Here is a 16,977-nt window from a genome sequence, read left to right as displayed (position 1 = left end):
AGGTCGCGGGTTCGCATCCCCGTCGCGCCAAACATGCTCGCCCTCCCAGCTATGGGGGGGGTTATAATGTTAGGTCAATCCCACTATTCGTTGGTAAAAGAGTAGCCCAAGAGTTGGCGGTGGGTGGTGATGACTAGGTGTCTTCCCTCTAGTCTTACATTGCTAAATTAGGGACGGGTAACACAGATAACTCTGGAGTAGCTTTGTGCGAAATTACAAAACAAACAAACAAATTCTACCAATAAGTGAGTTTTCTGAGAGGCATAGTCAACACAGAGAAAGAGAGTGCCTATGGACAGATCCACAATTGACTCTATCTAAAATTGTCAAGCATCAAATAATTTGCATAATGTCTGAATATTTTTTGCAATGTTCTCTTACTCTCGTAGTTTTGTAAAATAACTTGCTTGCATAAATTGTCTTTTACACAAGCTCCTTGAAAAGCCAAATAAGGTTTGTTGGATTACTGACTATGAACAATAATTTAACAAATTAAAAAGAAAAGAAAATTAACCAATACTCCTGTGTTAGCAAACAAAGTTCTTGAAGATCCATTCATTTTAGAAACAGATATGAGTGGTTTTTGTATTGGGAACACTGTTATCACAATTAAGCATATATAACATGGAAAAGAACATACTATTGTCTTCTATAACAAGGCAATGAATGTTCAAAAAGGAAGTACTGTACATCTTGAAAAGAGCCACTATGTGTCATTTGGGACCTAGGTCATTCCCATCATTAGTATATGTATCAAAGTTTACGCACTGCACAGATAATGTAGCATTGAAGAGGCTTATAAATTTTTGTAATCCAGGAGGATGATAGCAAGATTTCTCCAAGCAATTCATGAGTACAACTTTAATAACATCACATATCACCCTGGATGAAACTATGGAAGTCTCAATGCATCATCCTGAGAACTTCTTGATGACGAGAAATCCACTTGAAATAAAAATGTATCTCAGAATGACTGTTATGGGTATTAACACTTTTAACATCTCATCAGTGAAAGCGTTAATACCTATAACAGCCGATCTGAAATACACCCTGAGGACTGTATGGTAATGAGGAATATAAATACTGTAAAAGAAGGAAGCACAATATAGTAAAGATGGCCAACCTAATGCACAAAGAAATATTATCCAAGTTGTGACATTGACAAATGACGATGTAGAACGCATAAGATATAACATTCATTTGAAATATCACCAGGCAAAAGTTACGAGTTTAAAAACCAATTATTCAGTGGATCCGGAATGGTGCAGAAAACCTTCATAGCAAACAATTGCTCTATCAGAACAAAGACAAAGGTGTATTGGATACCAAAGGATTCATTGTGTTTTTAAGAAGACTTATTAAGTAAAACATGGTAAAATATTCGTGAAGAGAAACAACGACTACAGTTGATACTTCCACAGTTTCTACACTCTGAGAAACTCCATTAAAAAATGTTTCAACCACGTGGGAGAGTTAATCATCACATTTAACTGGTCTTTAAAGTGTTAAACTTTTGGCAAGCCAAACCAGAGCTGGAAGCAATCTGGAGATTCATAAAGATGAAATGTATTGTATTTGTTAAGTTATTTGTATTTAAACTGTAAAGTATTTATAACATTAGTATAAAGAAAGAGTTAAAAGTAAGGATACGAAAATTGGAATATTTTATACGAAGTAATTAATGTCATCACTTCATTTTTTCATGTGATAGGGAGTGTGCGATGGGGAATTTTAGTTGTTTTTTTTTATAAATGTGGTTGTGTTTATCATTCATGAAGTAAGAATAATATTTTGATTTTATACTTGAAAGGTGTGTTGTGTTGTTTCTTTTTATTTATTTATCAGCTGTACATAATCAGTTAGTTATGTGTTGTTTTTTATTTGAATTATTGAGTAAATTGAATGTCGTATTATGTTATCACTCAGTATTCGAGGCGAGGAGACATGTATGGTGGATTAATCAATTCCCAATTAAAGCGCTTCGGTAAACTTATTCTTTCCTTTTTGTAAAATTCTCTATAAATATTTGAACTCCTTCTGATATCTGTAATCTGACTTGCCCAGCAGCTTTGCTGAATTTGCAATAGTTTTCAGGCTGTGAAGGAGTGAAAACTATACCTTCAATCCAAAATTCCACACAAAACACAGTAATGACCGTTGAGTAATACAAAATCTTGATCGTCACCTTAGTTCTATGAAGTAATTTTTGTGAATTTTATGCTGATAAAGGTAGCCTAGGAAAACTCAAATAAGCTTACTTGACCCTGTAAGGTAACTGTGTGCGGTACTTGCTCGAACGTGAACACTTCTACTATTTTGAGCAAGAGAACACAGTCCCGCCAATCTCCTGAATTCTGCATCTTTTTGGTGAATCATTATTGTTTGTTTGCTGAAATCTGTAGTCATACAGTGATGGTACTCACAAAGTATGGTTTACAGGATGTACAAGTATCTCATAACTTGTATTTTCCATCCTGAGATTCGGTATTCTACCTTTGCATATGAAAATATACAGTAAACCATAAAAAAAGCACTGTATGATCCAATATTAACCAGCAAGAACCTTATTCCTTGATTGTTTAATAAATTTGTGCTTAGTTAAATAATCGATAATAATGCATTCTATTATAACAATAGGAAAAACATTTTCACAAAGAAATTCATGGTTTTATTAAACTCTTTCTGTGGAAGTACATAGTGTAACGGATTTACAATCATACGTAGTTAAGTAACTTGTTTAAGAATTTTAAACACGACAAGAACATCACCTAGAAAGTGCTTATTTTCGCTAGTGTGATAGTTTTAAAGATATTGGGTGTTTTAATTGCGGTTTCTCGTGGAAGCAAAGAAAAATATAAGGCAAAGAAGAAAACATTGGGCTATTACATTTATTTGATCACAAAGATTTAGTTTTGAACAGAAAATGGGCTACTTTGGTATAAAAAAATTTAAGGGTTTTAAACATTCATTTAGAGATCCGCATATAATTTTCACTATTATTTTATATAGGATATTATTTACTTCTATAATCTCTTATAAAGAGATTTTGGTATACAAAATCATGAAAACCATATAGTAAGCTCTGGTGCTACGATACAAAAATTGTAGCAGAAATGTGAAGTCTTTTAAGGTGAAAGGTACCGCTGCCCTAACCGTAGCTAGCCTTCTTCAAGCTTCTTCAATTATTGCAATTGTACTGTTCCACTGAATGCATCTGTTGAGTCACAACTACTCAATGTACGAACGTCTGATAATATAGACAATTCATGACTAATTTATTCTGCTACAGTGTATACATCGGTTTGTTTTAAAATTTTCGCAACAAAATACACAGAGATTGTCAGCTTTGACCTGATATCTAACTTTGATATGGCAGATTAAAGGGAAGAAAGATAGTAAATAACACAAATTAACAACTTTTGCGTTATTATTGCCTGATCAAATAGTAGTTTTAAACAGTCACTTTTTATACTGCATCCTCGACTCCAAAATATGAAACATGTTTTTGTAGTAAACAGATGCAAACAAAGAAATCTTGATTTCACAGTCTCGGCACATTAAATGTTTAAAGTTTTTTTTACACACATTATAACTTAAGAATGAACTTTATTAAAAAAATGTGAAATGATAAAAGAGTGCAGTACTAATTTAAAAGTTAACACTATTATTGTGATAGACGCATTAAAAATATTTAGCTCGGAGAGAGAGAACAATTAGTTAGGCTGAAAAATTATTGTCTTTAGATACTTTTCTTACATAGGTTTCGCTAAAGTTATCTTGCACATATGAGAAATTTTGATGTAACAGACGAATCTGAAATATTTTGTGAATCTGAAGTTTTCAGCGAAAAAAATCTAGATTCAAATAATTTCATATTATGCCATTTTCATGAATTACACACACTTCATATAATTCAAATCACTCCTGCTGCTAATTCTTAACACATGAATATATATATATATCTTCACATTAGGTAAAATGTTTTTCAGTAGATATTTCACTAAGTTTGTTTGTTTTTCTCTTTTGGGATTTCGCGCAAAGCTTCACCAGGGCTATCTGCGCTAATTGTCCCTAGTTTAGCAGTGTAAAAGTCTTGGGCTACTTTTTTATCAACGAATAGTGGGATTTACCGTAACTTTATAACGCCCCCATGGCTGAAAGGGCAAGCACGTTTGGTGCGACGGGGATTCGAATTCACTAAGAAGTTATTTAATGTGCAAATTCTCACGATATAACCCAAACAACAATTACAAGCGCACTACTTTTAAAACTAATTGATACAATTGAGACCTTGTTCAGATTAGGGTTGAAATGAGATTAACAGAATGAGAGGTTTATATTTAAAGCGAAACCTCGCGTTTAGTTAGTGAGACAACACTAACATCTGGCTATAGATGGTCATTTTCATTACAAACTAGTGAGACCGTAATCTCTCTATATTACTTTTACAACTAGTGAAGGACATTGCTCTTGATACAATGAAACAAGGTTGCTTCAAACAATATTTTTCCATGAGCAATAACTTGGAACAAGATCAAGTTGACGGTTTTTCTTGAAAAGATGCTATCTGATTTGTGACGTGACACATATATTTGGAAATATTTGTTTATTTATTTTTAAGCAAAAAGTTTCACAATGGGTTATCTGTGCTCTTCTCACCATAGGTATCGAAACCCTGGTTTCTAGCAAAAAATATTCACTGGCATGCCAATGTGCCACTGGGGTGGGATTCAGAATTTTAAAAAAAATAACTTCAGAAGAAACTTGTGATATTTTCTTGTGCTACAATGTTAGCAGATTCAAAAATATTAGCTGATCGAATACTAGTCAAATCAAATTTTATAACCATAAATATAATTTTGAATGATACTAAATTTAATTAAGAAATTGTTTAGATTTACGCAAAATATTTAATGGGAATTTCTTAATATACTTTTTTCCCTAATTGGTGAAACGTTTACACTGCAGCTGAAATTTTATTAAGGGAAAAAATAAAAAATCGCTGATTTAGTTTTTATGCCACTTTTAAACTGATAATAACAAGAAAAGATAACTAGAAAGTATTAGATATATGATAGTGACTAGTACATTAATGCATATACCTATAATGCAACAAAGATATTAATGAGGTTAGATTTGTTGTGATTATAATATTGTACTAATTTAAGTTTTTAGAAGCCAAATAATTGGTTCGGTATTTTGTATTTTTTAATATTTTTTTTTTTTGTGGAGGTTGTAGCTGCATTTTTGTTCGTTGCATTCACGGATATGATTGGCCGATAAGTAAAAAATAACTTCTTTTCTCGAAGCTTTCCATTTTAACGTATTGAATGTAATGACTTTTTTATTTCAGTGAAACTAGGTGTGGGTGTTTGTTTTACTTTTCTTGTTATATTTAGCAGAAAAGTATTCTTGTGGTAAAAATGTTTTAGGGTAATAATTTAAAATTTATACTTACGAAAATGATCAGTCATTAATGGGTGTACAGTCTTGTATGTGTGTAGTTCAAATATTTATTAACTAATAAGTTTGTAATATTTTGTAGAACTATCTAATTTGTGTAGATAATAAACAACAGCTTAGGTCTAATTATTGCTTTAAGTTTAACTTGAGTCTTAAGTGAATAAAGTCCGAAGAAACTAAAAGTGAACTAAAACTTGTGCTCGACGATATTAAAACAGACAAATTATGGTGGAACAAATAATTTTTTTAAAAATAATTATAATCATCATTGCAATTAACATGTGAGATTATTATTTGTGAATGATATTTAAATAACGTTTTAATATTACTTTAATTTTCGGAATTTAAAGTTACAATATTTTTTATTCTAATCTCTTGTTAAATAGTGGGAATATGATAAACTCCAGCAGATGATCCCATAAAAACAGCTTTTAAATTTTCACTACACAGTGATATTGGCACGTTAATATATGCATTTGTATTTCATAAGTGATCTTGGAACGGTTTGTTTTTTTTGTCTTTGGTCTTCATTGAAATTATTTGGTAGATGCTGTTGACTTTTACATGAATTTAGGCCTATGGTTTGGTTTGTGATTATCTACAGGGTGGCACGTAAGTCCCTACCCATCCATATATCTTATGTATCCAGTGTATCTGTGTGCTATCCCTCATTCTCGCTGCATAATACTATGCGATGCCATGTTCTGTGAGACATTTTCCTCAACATAGCAGGGGTTATTGTTACAAATGCTGCAGTAACAGCTGCCTTCAACTCATCATTAGTATTATAATGTTTAGACACAATGTGGATGGGTAGGTACTTACGGGCCACCCTGTAGAATTTCTTTATAAGACAAGAAATTTAATTCATATTAAGAAGATATGCCTTTATTGTATGCTAAGTTTTTTATTCAAAATTCAAAGTTTGAATTCAATATACTATGGTATGAATCAAACATTTCTTGCTTGTTGATCATGTTGTCACATCATTGGAATCTTCAAACAAGAAAAAAAATCTATGTATTACATTTAATACCTATGTTTAGTTGGCTAATAATATTGGCTCACAACTGGAATGTACAATATTCAGTGTGTCATAAGCAAAGATATGTTGGTAGAGTAGTTTAAAAATTGTTATTACCATGCCAAAAACAACATCCCACCGAATGAGACTGCACTATGTTATAAAGAAAATATTTATTGAATTGAATATTCAAGCCTGTATATCACAAAATATTCAAAACTGTCTTCCTTTAGTGTTGTAAAAAATAAATGGTGGTTTGATCTGTACTTGTACTGGCCCAGCATGGCCAGATGGTTAAGGCAGTCAACTCATAATCTGAGGGTTGAAGGTTCAAATCTCTGTAACACCAAATATGCTCACCCTTTTAGGCAAGGGAGCATTATAATGCGATTGTCAATCTCACTATTCCTTGGTAAAAGAGTAGCCCAAGAGTTGGCGGTTGGTGGTGATGACTAGCTGCCTTCCCTCTAGTCTTACACTGCTAAATTAGGGACAGCTAGCACAGTTAGCCCTCATGTAGCTTTGTGCAAAATTAAAAAATGAAACAAGCAAAATTGTACTTCTGAATCTAGGAAAAAAGTTGCAATTTGAAAATTTCTGTTTATAATTTTGTTAAGTCACTAGAAGTTACATTATTGAATTAATCCAGTCATTCATGTTATGAATGACCTCATTCCTGCACAGTGTTCTTGACTGCATTAAGTATAAGTACACTTGTCAAGTTAACAGATTGTTTGTAGAGTGTTCTTTGATCAAAAAGTATCACATTATGAATCTTAATAAAGAAATGCTTAAATCTGATGATGTTTTAGTAAATTCAAAATGTAAAAGGAACTATCCAGGATTATAATCTAGACTAATCTCATGTGGTCAGGTTAGGCACAATGTTCCTCAGGTCAGATGTAAAACTGTGTTCTTCAGGTAGTGGTAAACCAGACAAGTAGACTTGTTTCCCATTTACTTTTTGATACATGTATTTGTACATGTTATGCAAGTTGTTATTAGTGAGTGTATGTCGTACTTTTCTCACAATGCAACATATTATACATTATACTGTTATTGCAATAAATAACTTAAAAGTGTTTTGTTGTATTACTTACATTGTATTTAAGTACTAAAAATTTTTGACTCTTTGTTCGTAGTCTAATTTTGAATATTTTTCCTCCAACTTTACTTTTGGCCATCTGTACTTACACTGCTGTTATTCTTGTCTGAACAAAGGTTAGCATTGCCTGTAAGCCTAGCCTTTGCAATAAATGCAGATATTTCAGGCATGGGTTGCAGTTAGCATGTTAGTTGTTTGCAGCACTGTGTTTTGATCATGGAAGGACATTGTTTAAATCAAGTTTCTTGAAAGAAAAAAGTGCTTAATGACATTTATATAGGTCTTATGATCAAATGCTGGCTTTCATAATATGTACAAACTGCTAATACAAGTACTTAATATAGAAGGCTTTAACTGGGAGAAAACTGACTTGGTTTGCCTTTTCTTCAAAGATAAAGCAATGTCTTCACACTGTGAAGGTTTTTTTCTGTCATTATTTACATAAAATGCCTTAATAATAAATAACTGATTTTTTAATGGAGGGGGATATGGCTAGAAATATTTTATTTTTCAAACAAATGTACATGATAACGATTGTATGTTCATTTGTAGGAAGGCAGCATTTGACCATTGGCTTTTAGCTAACAGTTCTCAGCATGATATTTGTAAAAGTATGTTCTTTCCTTAATAATGACAATAGTCATAATATGCTCTTCCATAACTCAGAAGGTGTCTTTATGTACGTATATTCTCATACTTTTTATACATTTTAGTACATTGTTCTGGATGTGGTATGATGTTCATTTAATTAACATATACAAATCTCAGGTAAAGTTACATATGCTACATGGCTAGAAACTTGTATCATTTTGGTTCTGTGTTTAGTTCTTTACTAAAGTAAGCCCATCTCAAAGGATGGCTTAGATACTTGTAAGATTTTGAATGTGTTAGGGTTCTTTTCTCCCTATCCCCTGCTGGGGCAGCAGTAAGCCTGTGGATTTACAATGCTGAAATCAGGGGTTCTGTTCCCCTCTGTGGACACAGCAGATAGCCTGATATGGCTTTGCTATAAGTAAACACAAACTCTTCACAAAGTTTGTGAGGAATAATTTGTGATGTATGCAGCATTGGGTTCTGGTATACTACATTTTTATAACATTTTTATCTGAATTTTTGGTAGTAAATAAGAATCTTTGTTACGTTCAGACATGCAGACATGACATGGATTTTCTGTTTTAGTTTTAGAAGAGCCTTCTCTTAACCTCAGCAGTTAGTTAAAGTTAAAACTAGGTCAGTTGATAAGCAAAATACCTAACACTTTTTTGCTCTGAATAAAGATTATGTAAATTTTTTTGCATATGTTTGTGTATTTCTTCCTTTGCTGAGTGTGGTTGATTTTTACTCTGCATAATGTTTTCCAAAATTTTATCTTGTTGGTACTTTGAAATTTTCTGTAATTGGTCAGTGGACATTAAACTATTAGTTTTTAATGGCACTTCGGTGGATGTTTGATTAATTTGAAACATGGGTGTTAAGGGATATATGTTGTTTGTTATTTAATACATTACTACATTCAGTTTGGTAGTTGGTGGAGAGATGTTGAGAGGCTAAATGGGGGTACATTGCTTTGCTCATTATTATATATTTGAATTTTAAATAATCAATTCAGCATAAAAAATGCAGACCCTCAGTCAAGTTATTTCCAAGTTTAGACTTGACCTTCTGAAATGATCATGTTTAATTTCAACTCATGATTATGTTATTGTAAAAATTAATTCTTTTTTACAAAATATTATAAATAAAAATATAAATCTCAAAGTTTTCAGATGTTTTTTATTACTAGTTAGGAGATGGAGGTGTTCAAGTTTTACCCTTTATTTATTTAACAGAACTGTTAATTGCTTTTGGCAGGAGTTTGAAGCATAGATGATAAAGTGTGAAGTATGATTGTTTAATGAAGGAGATGGCCGATATCAAAGCTTTAGAACATCCTACATTAAAGGTTAGTTTGTGTTCACTGCAACTACTAATTGAAGTATCATTTTAACTTGGGTAGTTACATAATCTTAAAGATACCCTGTTTAATGCAAGTATAGACTTCACCCTGTTACAGAGGATTGTTTCCTGTCAAACCTTAAAACTTAAGTTACTGAGATTTTGTGTATTGAAGATGTTAATTAAAACTAACATCATGAGGAGCATCATTTGCAGTATCATCTATAAGATGTAAAACTGTGACTATCAGTATGTTATACAAATCTTTATTGTCCTTATAAAATCCATTTTAATGCTTCATTACCATTTTTGTGTTTTAAAGTTCTGATGTAAGCTATATGTTTTAAATTTAATTGTTTTGTCAGAGAGAGGTTTGACTTAATATGATTAGCATGTGGCTTAACATATAAAACTTCATGTTTAGAATAGTTTTATTATTGTAAAAGTTAAAGTAAGGTTAGAATATATGATAATTAGAGTTAGTAAGTTGGTCTTAGTGTCAGTTATTTAGTCACTGAGTTCAATTTTCTGAATACTGAGAAGACATTCCTGAAGACAGTGACAAATATAATGGAACTTAAGTTGAATTGCTGTATTAGCATGTACTATGAACTTAGCTTTATCAATGAATATTAGTTAATATATATTATAGTACTTGAAATTGAATAAATAAAATGCTTTTGTTATCATTAAGTGCACTGGATTTTGCATTATTTTTTTTGCACTATTTTTATTCTTTGCATCTGTACCAACAATAGAAGTCATTACAACACTTGTTGTCAGGAGTGATACTTTTTTGATAACAGTTATATCCAAACTAAAATATGGAACACATGCTGGGAGTGAAATTAAAACTTTAATAGAAATGGTGGAAAAAGTCCAGAAAATTAAAGACTAAGAAGAAAGAGACAAAATTAAAACATTGGGTAGAAAGTTATAGAAAATTAAAAACAATCCAGAGGAACAAAGTAGAATATTATAAGAAAATGAATAAAAAAGAAATGGAAATTTAAGAAAGAAATACAAGAATGAGATAAATTTTAAATAAGAATTGAAATCAGCCTGATGGAAGACAAAATAGAAAATGTTTACACATATGCTGAAAAATTCTCTGATAAAACATCTACAACTAAATTTGCAAATACAAGGATCAAACCTTTTTCTGCATCTTCTCAAATGTTCCAAACTCAAACACAGTTAACTGCAGAATAAGTTTACCTGTTGTTGTTTATTTTTTACTATTTACAACTTTAAAACCTTCCTGGACTTCTTCAGGTACACTGCTATTTCATGAAGTTGTAAAACTTAGCAAGCCTTTTCAACAACACGCTTAGTTGAGAAACCAGCATATTATGTCAGAAAGGTACTAGGTGGAGCATATTTGGCACAGTTTGAAATAATTTCAAAAGTGAATGGTTGGAATAGTGTACACAGTCCATTCATTTTACTGTTCATATTAATCCTTCAAATCTGGATGTGGCTCTTTTGTGCACGTTGTAACCTTTTATTTTTTTACATTCAAAATTTAATGGAGCAACTTTAGTGCTAATGTATGTCATAAGCTTTGTATGAAAATGTACTTTATAATTCATAGGTTTATTTTATTTAATTTTTAAATTTTGAAAAACAGAAGATTAAAAAAATTCTGTATTCATGTGTATCACGTGATGAATCTGGGTTCTAAATTCTCAGTATCAGAATTTTCTGACTACAGTAATGTGCTTTTACAGTTTACAATCAATTAAACACAAACTATACATAGTTATAAACAGTAAACTAAAACTTGAACATTTTACATTTTTTGATTAAGTATTAAAAAACACCACAGAAGCCTCTCTCTCTTTTCTGATTTTTTAAGATTATTTAGTTATCAACTTTACTTAACTGAAGGACATGTTTATAACAACTGGAAAGTACAAATTCCTCTCTATGTTAATCTTGAGAATCATCTTTTAATTTCCTGCTTAGTTTGAATTGTTAGGGGAATTGGTTGGTTGTGATAATATATTGTTGCTCCAAGTGATTAAGGAATTTTGTAACCTATTTATAGATTACTTAGAAAACTGTATAAAATATAGAATTTTTTGAACAATCTGTTACAGTGATTTATATTTTTATAAATTTTGACACAAAATTGTGAGAACCAGTGAAATCTTTGGAGGAAGAACAATTTTTACTCAAATGCAAATGAGTTTGATTATGTATTAAGTACTACATATCTTTGTTTTTACACACACACAAATATATATAGTTAGTTTGATTATGTATTAAGTACTACATATCTGTGTTTTTACACACACACAAATATATATAGTTAGTTTGATTATGTATTAAGTACTACATATCTTTGTTTTTACACACACACAAATATATATAGTTAGTTTGATTATGTATTAAGTACTACATATCTGTGTTTTTATACACACACAAATATATATAGTTAGTTTGATCATGTATTAAGTACTACATATCTTTGTTTTTACACACACACAAATATATATATATAGTTTGATTATGTATTAAGTACTACATATCTTTGTTTTTACACACACACAAATATATATATATATAGTTTGATTATGTATTAAGTACTACATATCTTTGTTTTTACACACACACAAATATATATAGTTAGTTTGTTATAACCAAAAACAAGCTAAAACAAAAATAAATGCTGCACCAGTTGAAAGGATCCCAGCAGGGTACAGGCTGTAATGTGGTATATAGTATATACCCTAGGTTGTGGAGGTGAATGAAGAAGTAAGACTTGCACTGTGGTGAGGATACGCCATCTTGCAATCTTAACCTCCATTTGCATGTTTCAAGTAAATAAATAAAATAAAGTGAATAGATATTAAAGTAATAGAATATAGGAGAGTGAGATGTGGGTGCTCAAGTCTATGACATCCCACCTCTATATCACCCTTCACTGCCTGCAGACAACTGTGGGAAGAGGACTGCTCTTCAAAGTAAAGAAAAAGAATTAAATGAAAAATAAGGTACTTCCATTTGGTGGGGTAAGTAAGTTAAATAAACTTACTTCTTGAAGGTTAGCATTTAGCCCCTATTATGAAGGGTCCCAACCAGTTAAGTAACCAGTATAACTCCAGACCACCACCCATTAAGTCTACTGTAACTATCAATTTACATAATCTAAAAATACTTTATATGCACTAAGGTGTTCTTCTGCATAAAGTAGTGCCAAGTTGTTAAATTACTTTATTCCCAACTAAAAATAGTCAGAAATTTTTAGTAAAATTTCTTTATTTTGTATTTCTTTATATTTACTTAATACATTCTTATATTTATTTTAGAATATTTCAATAATTTTATTTAAAGTTTCTTTATTAATTCCATTTAATATAATTTTTTGCCCCAGCATTTTAGCAGTACTGATAGATAGAATATTGTAATTTATTACAAATTTTACAAAATCTGAGTAATTGTAATGTTCTAATGCTTATAACAGAAAGGTATGGTACATTACTATTAAAAGAGGGTAAACCATATATTGGAAAGGTGAAATATTTTCTTTTGTCAAAAATATTTATATTGATATCTTTGTCAATTATTTTAATTATTAAATTTAAACATGCTTCTGTATTACATATTGAAATAGTTTCAATTTCTTATTCTGTTGGATAAATAGTGCTAATAACATTATTTCAGGATTATTTTTACTAATTAAATCATCTATATTTGTAAGTTAAAGCAAAAATATTTGGGTTTTTATAGTTTTCAATAAACCTATTGTTATAGAAATAACGATATAAATTTTCTACACAAGTAGGATAGTTAGCTCCAATGGGAACTTGAATAACTTGTTTAAAATCCTAGTTATTGAAAAATATATAATAATTGTAAATGCAGAAACGTAATATATTTTTTCTGTTTTTGAAGCTAAAGTTTCTTTTTTCCAGTTCTATGAAAGGGTAACAAAACTGTTCTATTAATTAATTTATAACAAAAATTAAATTTTTTAATGGAATTGTAGCGTACAATGTGGTGAAATCAAATGTTTAGATATTATTTATTTGTTTACAATATTTTGTATCCTAAAATGTCTGCAGGCTGTGAATGGTGATATAGATGTGGGGCATTGTAGGCTTGAGCACTCACATCTCACTCTCCTAATTTTTTTCCTTTAATTTATTTTTTGATGTGAGATCTAAGAATGGAGGTTAACACTGATATGATAGATGGTGTATCCCCACCTCAATGTGGGTCCTATTTCTTCAGTCACCTCCAAAACCTGAGGTACGTTCTATATCCTACATTATAATCTGTAACCTGGAATCCTTTCAATTGGTGCAGCATTTTTTACTTTTCATTTTTGTTTTGGTTTCTTTTTGTTTATAACAAACTAACATTAGTCAGAGATTTAGATTTCTTGTTTTAACACAGTCTTTCCTTTTTATTTTATTTTGACTCTTCAGTATTGATATTCTCTGTATATATTGTCATATTTTTTAACAAATCTAACTTAAATGTAAAAATGAGTAACCCCTTATAGCTTAACAAAATATCAATACAAATGTCTAAAGTTTTACCAGCACAAGTGTACATGTAAAATGACTCCACTACTTGTATTATTTGTACAGGGAAATAACTAGTGAGAGGCTATTGTAATTTATTGCATTTGTTGGAGGAGATACTACTGTTGTCCAAAGTATGCCAATAAAACCATAACATTTAAAGGAAGTGGAAGAAATAATGTCATTATTAAATTTATTTCATATTTTTAAACTTTCATTTCACTGCACATGGATGATTTTGCAGGTTGAATAAGTGATGAGTATAAAGTTTTACTGACATAAAATTCTGGTTTGTGTTTAAGAATTTTGTAAATATGTGAAAATTGTAAGATTGAAAAAATATTCTTAAAATGAAAATTGTTTTTCTTTGAGATTTATGTTTATATTAAAAAAACTTATTACAAGGTTTATAGATATAAAGCTTAGGTACCAGTCATTTATCTGGGCCACAAATTTAAGATGTTTGGGAAGATGCTATGATAAACAGTGCAAAAATGCTAACTTTCACACATTTTATATATAACAAAAAATTATTACAGTATTCATTATTACTTCACCAATTGTTTTGTATAAGCTTCAAGAACTGTATGTATATACTTTAAACTTGGTATTTTATTATTTAATTATTCTTCATGTAAGACTGGTGAATGGAGGTTAAGACTGATAGATGGTATATTCCCATCGCAATGTGGCTCCTACTTCTCCAAAACTTGGGGTACATGTTATATCCCACATTGTATCCTGTCACCTGGGATCCTTTCAATTAGTGCAGCTCTTTTTATTTTTGTTTGTTGTTTCTGTTTATAGAAAATCACACACACACACACACACACACACACACATAAAACAGATTTATAATGTTAAATTAAGAGCTCATCAAATTTCTTGAAGATACATGGAAGAAATTCACGATTATAGTAATCATTGTGTATAATATTACAAATACGTGGCCAATTAATTTGAACAGTTCTGTAAAAAAAGGTCAAGGGCCAGCTCTAATTATTAGGTATTATCAGTTTGTTTATTATTTATACATTTTGACTTTTATCATTTGATTCAGTTTTATTTGCATTATATACTATCTTACATGCCTACTAATGAACATTGAATATTGAAGAAGTAATTAATGTTTCGAGATACCAACATGAAGTTTTCCTAGTTTTAAGCCCAGTGTAAGATATTGTTGAAAGTGTTCTTGTCTTTTATTTTTATTTAATTTTATATTTTGCAAATGTATAATATTGTGAATAGTCTTACAGATTTGGGTTTTCTTGTACTTCTCTCCAGATTTATTGTTATTGTTAATACGATTTAATGATTTTGATATTAATATTTTATCTTTTATAATTTTAGTTTTATTTTAGTGATTGAGTGGTTTATTTACAAATTTCTGGATGGTCACTTTTTTTAGTGTTTAATATTTTGCTAAGCTTCTGTTAGAGATATGGGTATTTGATACACTGCAAAACATTAAGTAACCTTCCAGCAGAGAGCTCTATCAACTACCAGGTGTTAGTGTCTGACTTATCAAACAAATATGGAGTATCACACCTGAAGAAAGTTTTTAAAGTAAAATTGAGAAAGAATTCTGAGACTTGTAGAAGATGTAGAAAGACTTGCCATGTTATCTTATCCAGATGCTTGCTGTGAAATTGAGTTTAGTGGCATGTGACCAGTTCATAGATGTCAAAGTTGATGAGGATATGCAAATTAAGTTAAATCAAAGTACATGTACATTTTAAAAGGAACTTTTCAGTTAAACAATTTAATGTTAGTGAATTAAAATTTCAGATAAACAATCAAAAGCACTCTCTAGGAATTAAAAGGTTTTCAAAACAAATAGTGTAGAAACATTAATACTTATGAAAGTGTAGAAGAACTCAAATATCAGTATATTTAGCAAACCTACCACAGAAACTTCTGTCATCTATTCATTTATTTGAAGCCACTTATTTACTCACATCTGTCTTAAGTAGATGTTTATAACTAATAAAAGGGTAGGTATTGAACTGCATAAATTTGATGATTGTCAATTGTATGGGAAAAGTGATATTTTGTAAACAAATATCAACTTTTATATTAAAATTGTTGCTGTGAACAGAAATTAAATTTTTTAATCTACTTACACCTTAGTTAGAAATTAGAATAAATTATAGTAGTTTTGAGATATCCTGTTCTAGTGAGCAGTAAGTGTTTTGTTTTTCAAATGGGTATTTAAAATTTATGATATAAGAGAATCAGTGAGGCTTAACAAGAGGGTTAATGACGAAGTTTCCCGAGTATGAGTAGCTTTTGTAACATCATAAATACTAGGAATTGTGGTTTTTATGTATAGTTTTTATTCATTGTTATCAATTTCAGTAAAAGTAACTGAACTTTGAACATTTATATTTAAATAGCAATATGTGTAAATACATATATATATATATATATATATATATATATATATATATAGTAATTAAAATTAATAACAGTATTTAACAAATTCTGGTATGCTGAATTACAGATTTTTACTTTGTAAGCTAGTTTCACTATATGATTATAAACATTTTCTATTGAACATCTACTCAACTGTAAAGTACATATCTCACAACCTTTTTTACAACTTTATAATGAATGCGTGTCAACCAACTTAGTATCAAAATGTAGCTTATAATTCATATTTTAATCTCTTAATTTCAAAAATAACTGTTTAATATTTCAATCTTTATCTATCTATATAATATGATGTATTTGCATTCCAAATTGCTCAATTTAGATATTTTTCTTTCTACTTCTTGATATTCTGAGTTTAGCAGAAATTACTTATGTTATAGGTCATACTAATCCATAATGTAGATTTCCATTCAACCTTATTAAGAGCTTCACATTTGTATGCTTTTCGGACAAGGTGCTCAGCATGTCAGAAACAGCGT

At 30.1% G+C, this 16,977-nt stretch overlaps 1 protein-coding gene across 11 annotated transcripts in view; it reads left to right on the top strand.

The window, feature by feature from the left end:
* Positions 1-4,968: 4,968 nt before the first annotated feature.
* Positions 4,969-16,977, top strand: part of Kaz (E3 ubiquitin-protein transferase Katazuke) — a 31,691-nt gene continuing 19,682 nt past the window's right edge. Inside the window, exons 1-2 of one of the 11 annotated variants that reach the window (XM_076511582.1) lie at positions 4,969-5,129; positions 9,444-9,534. In XM_076511582.1, the coding sequence (XP_076367697.1) occupies positions 9,487-9,534 (48 nt within the window). In that variant the 5' untranslated portion in view covers positions 4,969-5,129; positions 9,444-9,486. Of the gene's footprint in view, positions 5,130-5,199; positions 5,434-5,472; positions 5,493-9,421; positions 9,535-16,977 lie in introns of those variants that run through there. The other 10 variants (XM_076511579.1, XM_076511577.1, XM_076511581.1 and 7 more) reach the window with 10 other exon arrangements.

This window comes from Tachypleus tridentatus, chromosome 7, assembly GCF_004210375.1.
Source record: "Tachypleus tridentatus isolate NWPU-2018 chromosome 7, ASM421037v1, whole genome shotgun sequence".
NCBI lineage: Eukaryota > Metazoa > Arthropoda > Merostomata > Xiphosura > Limulidae > Tachypleus > Tachypleus tridentatus.
The sequence above is the reverse complement of the archived record's forward strand: the minus strand, read 5'-3'. Positions and strand labels throughout refer to the sequence as shown.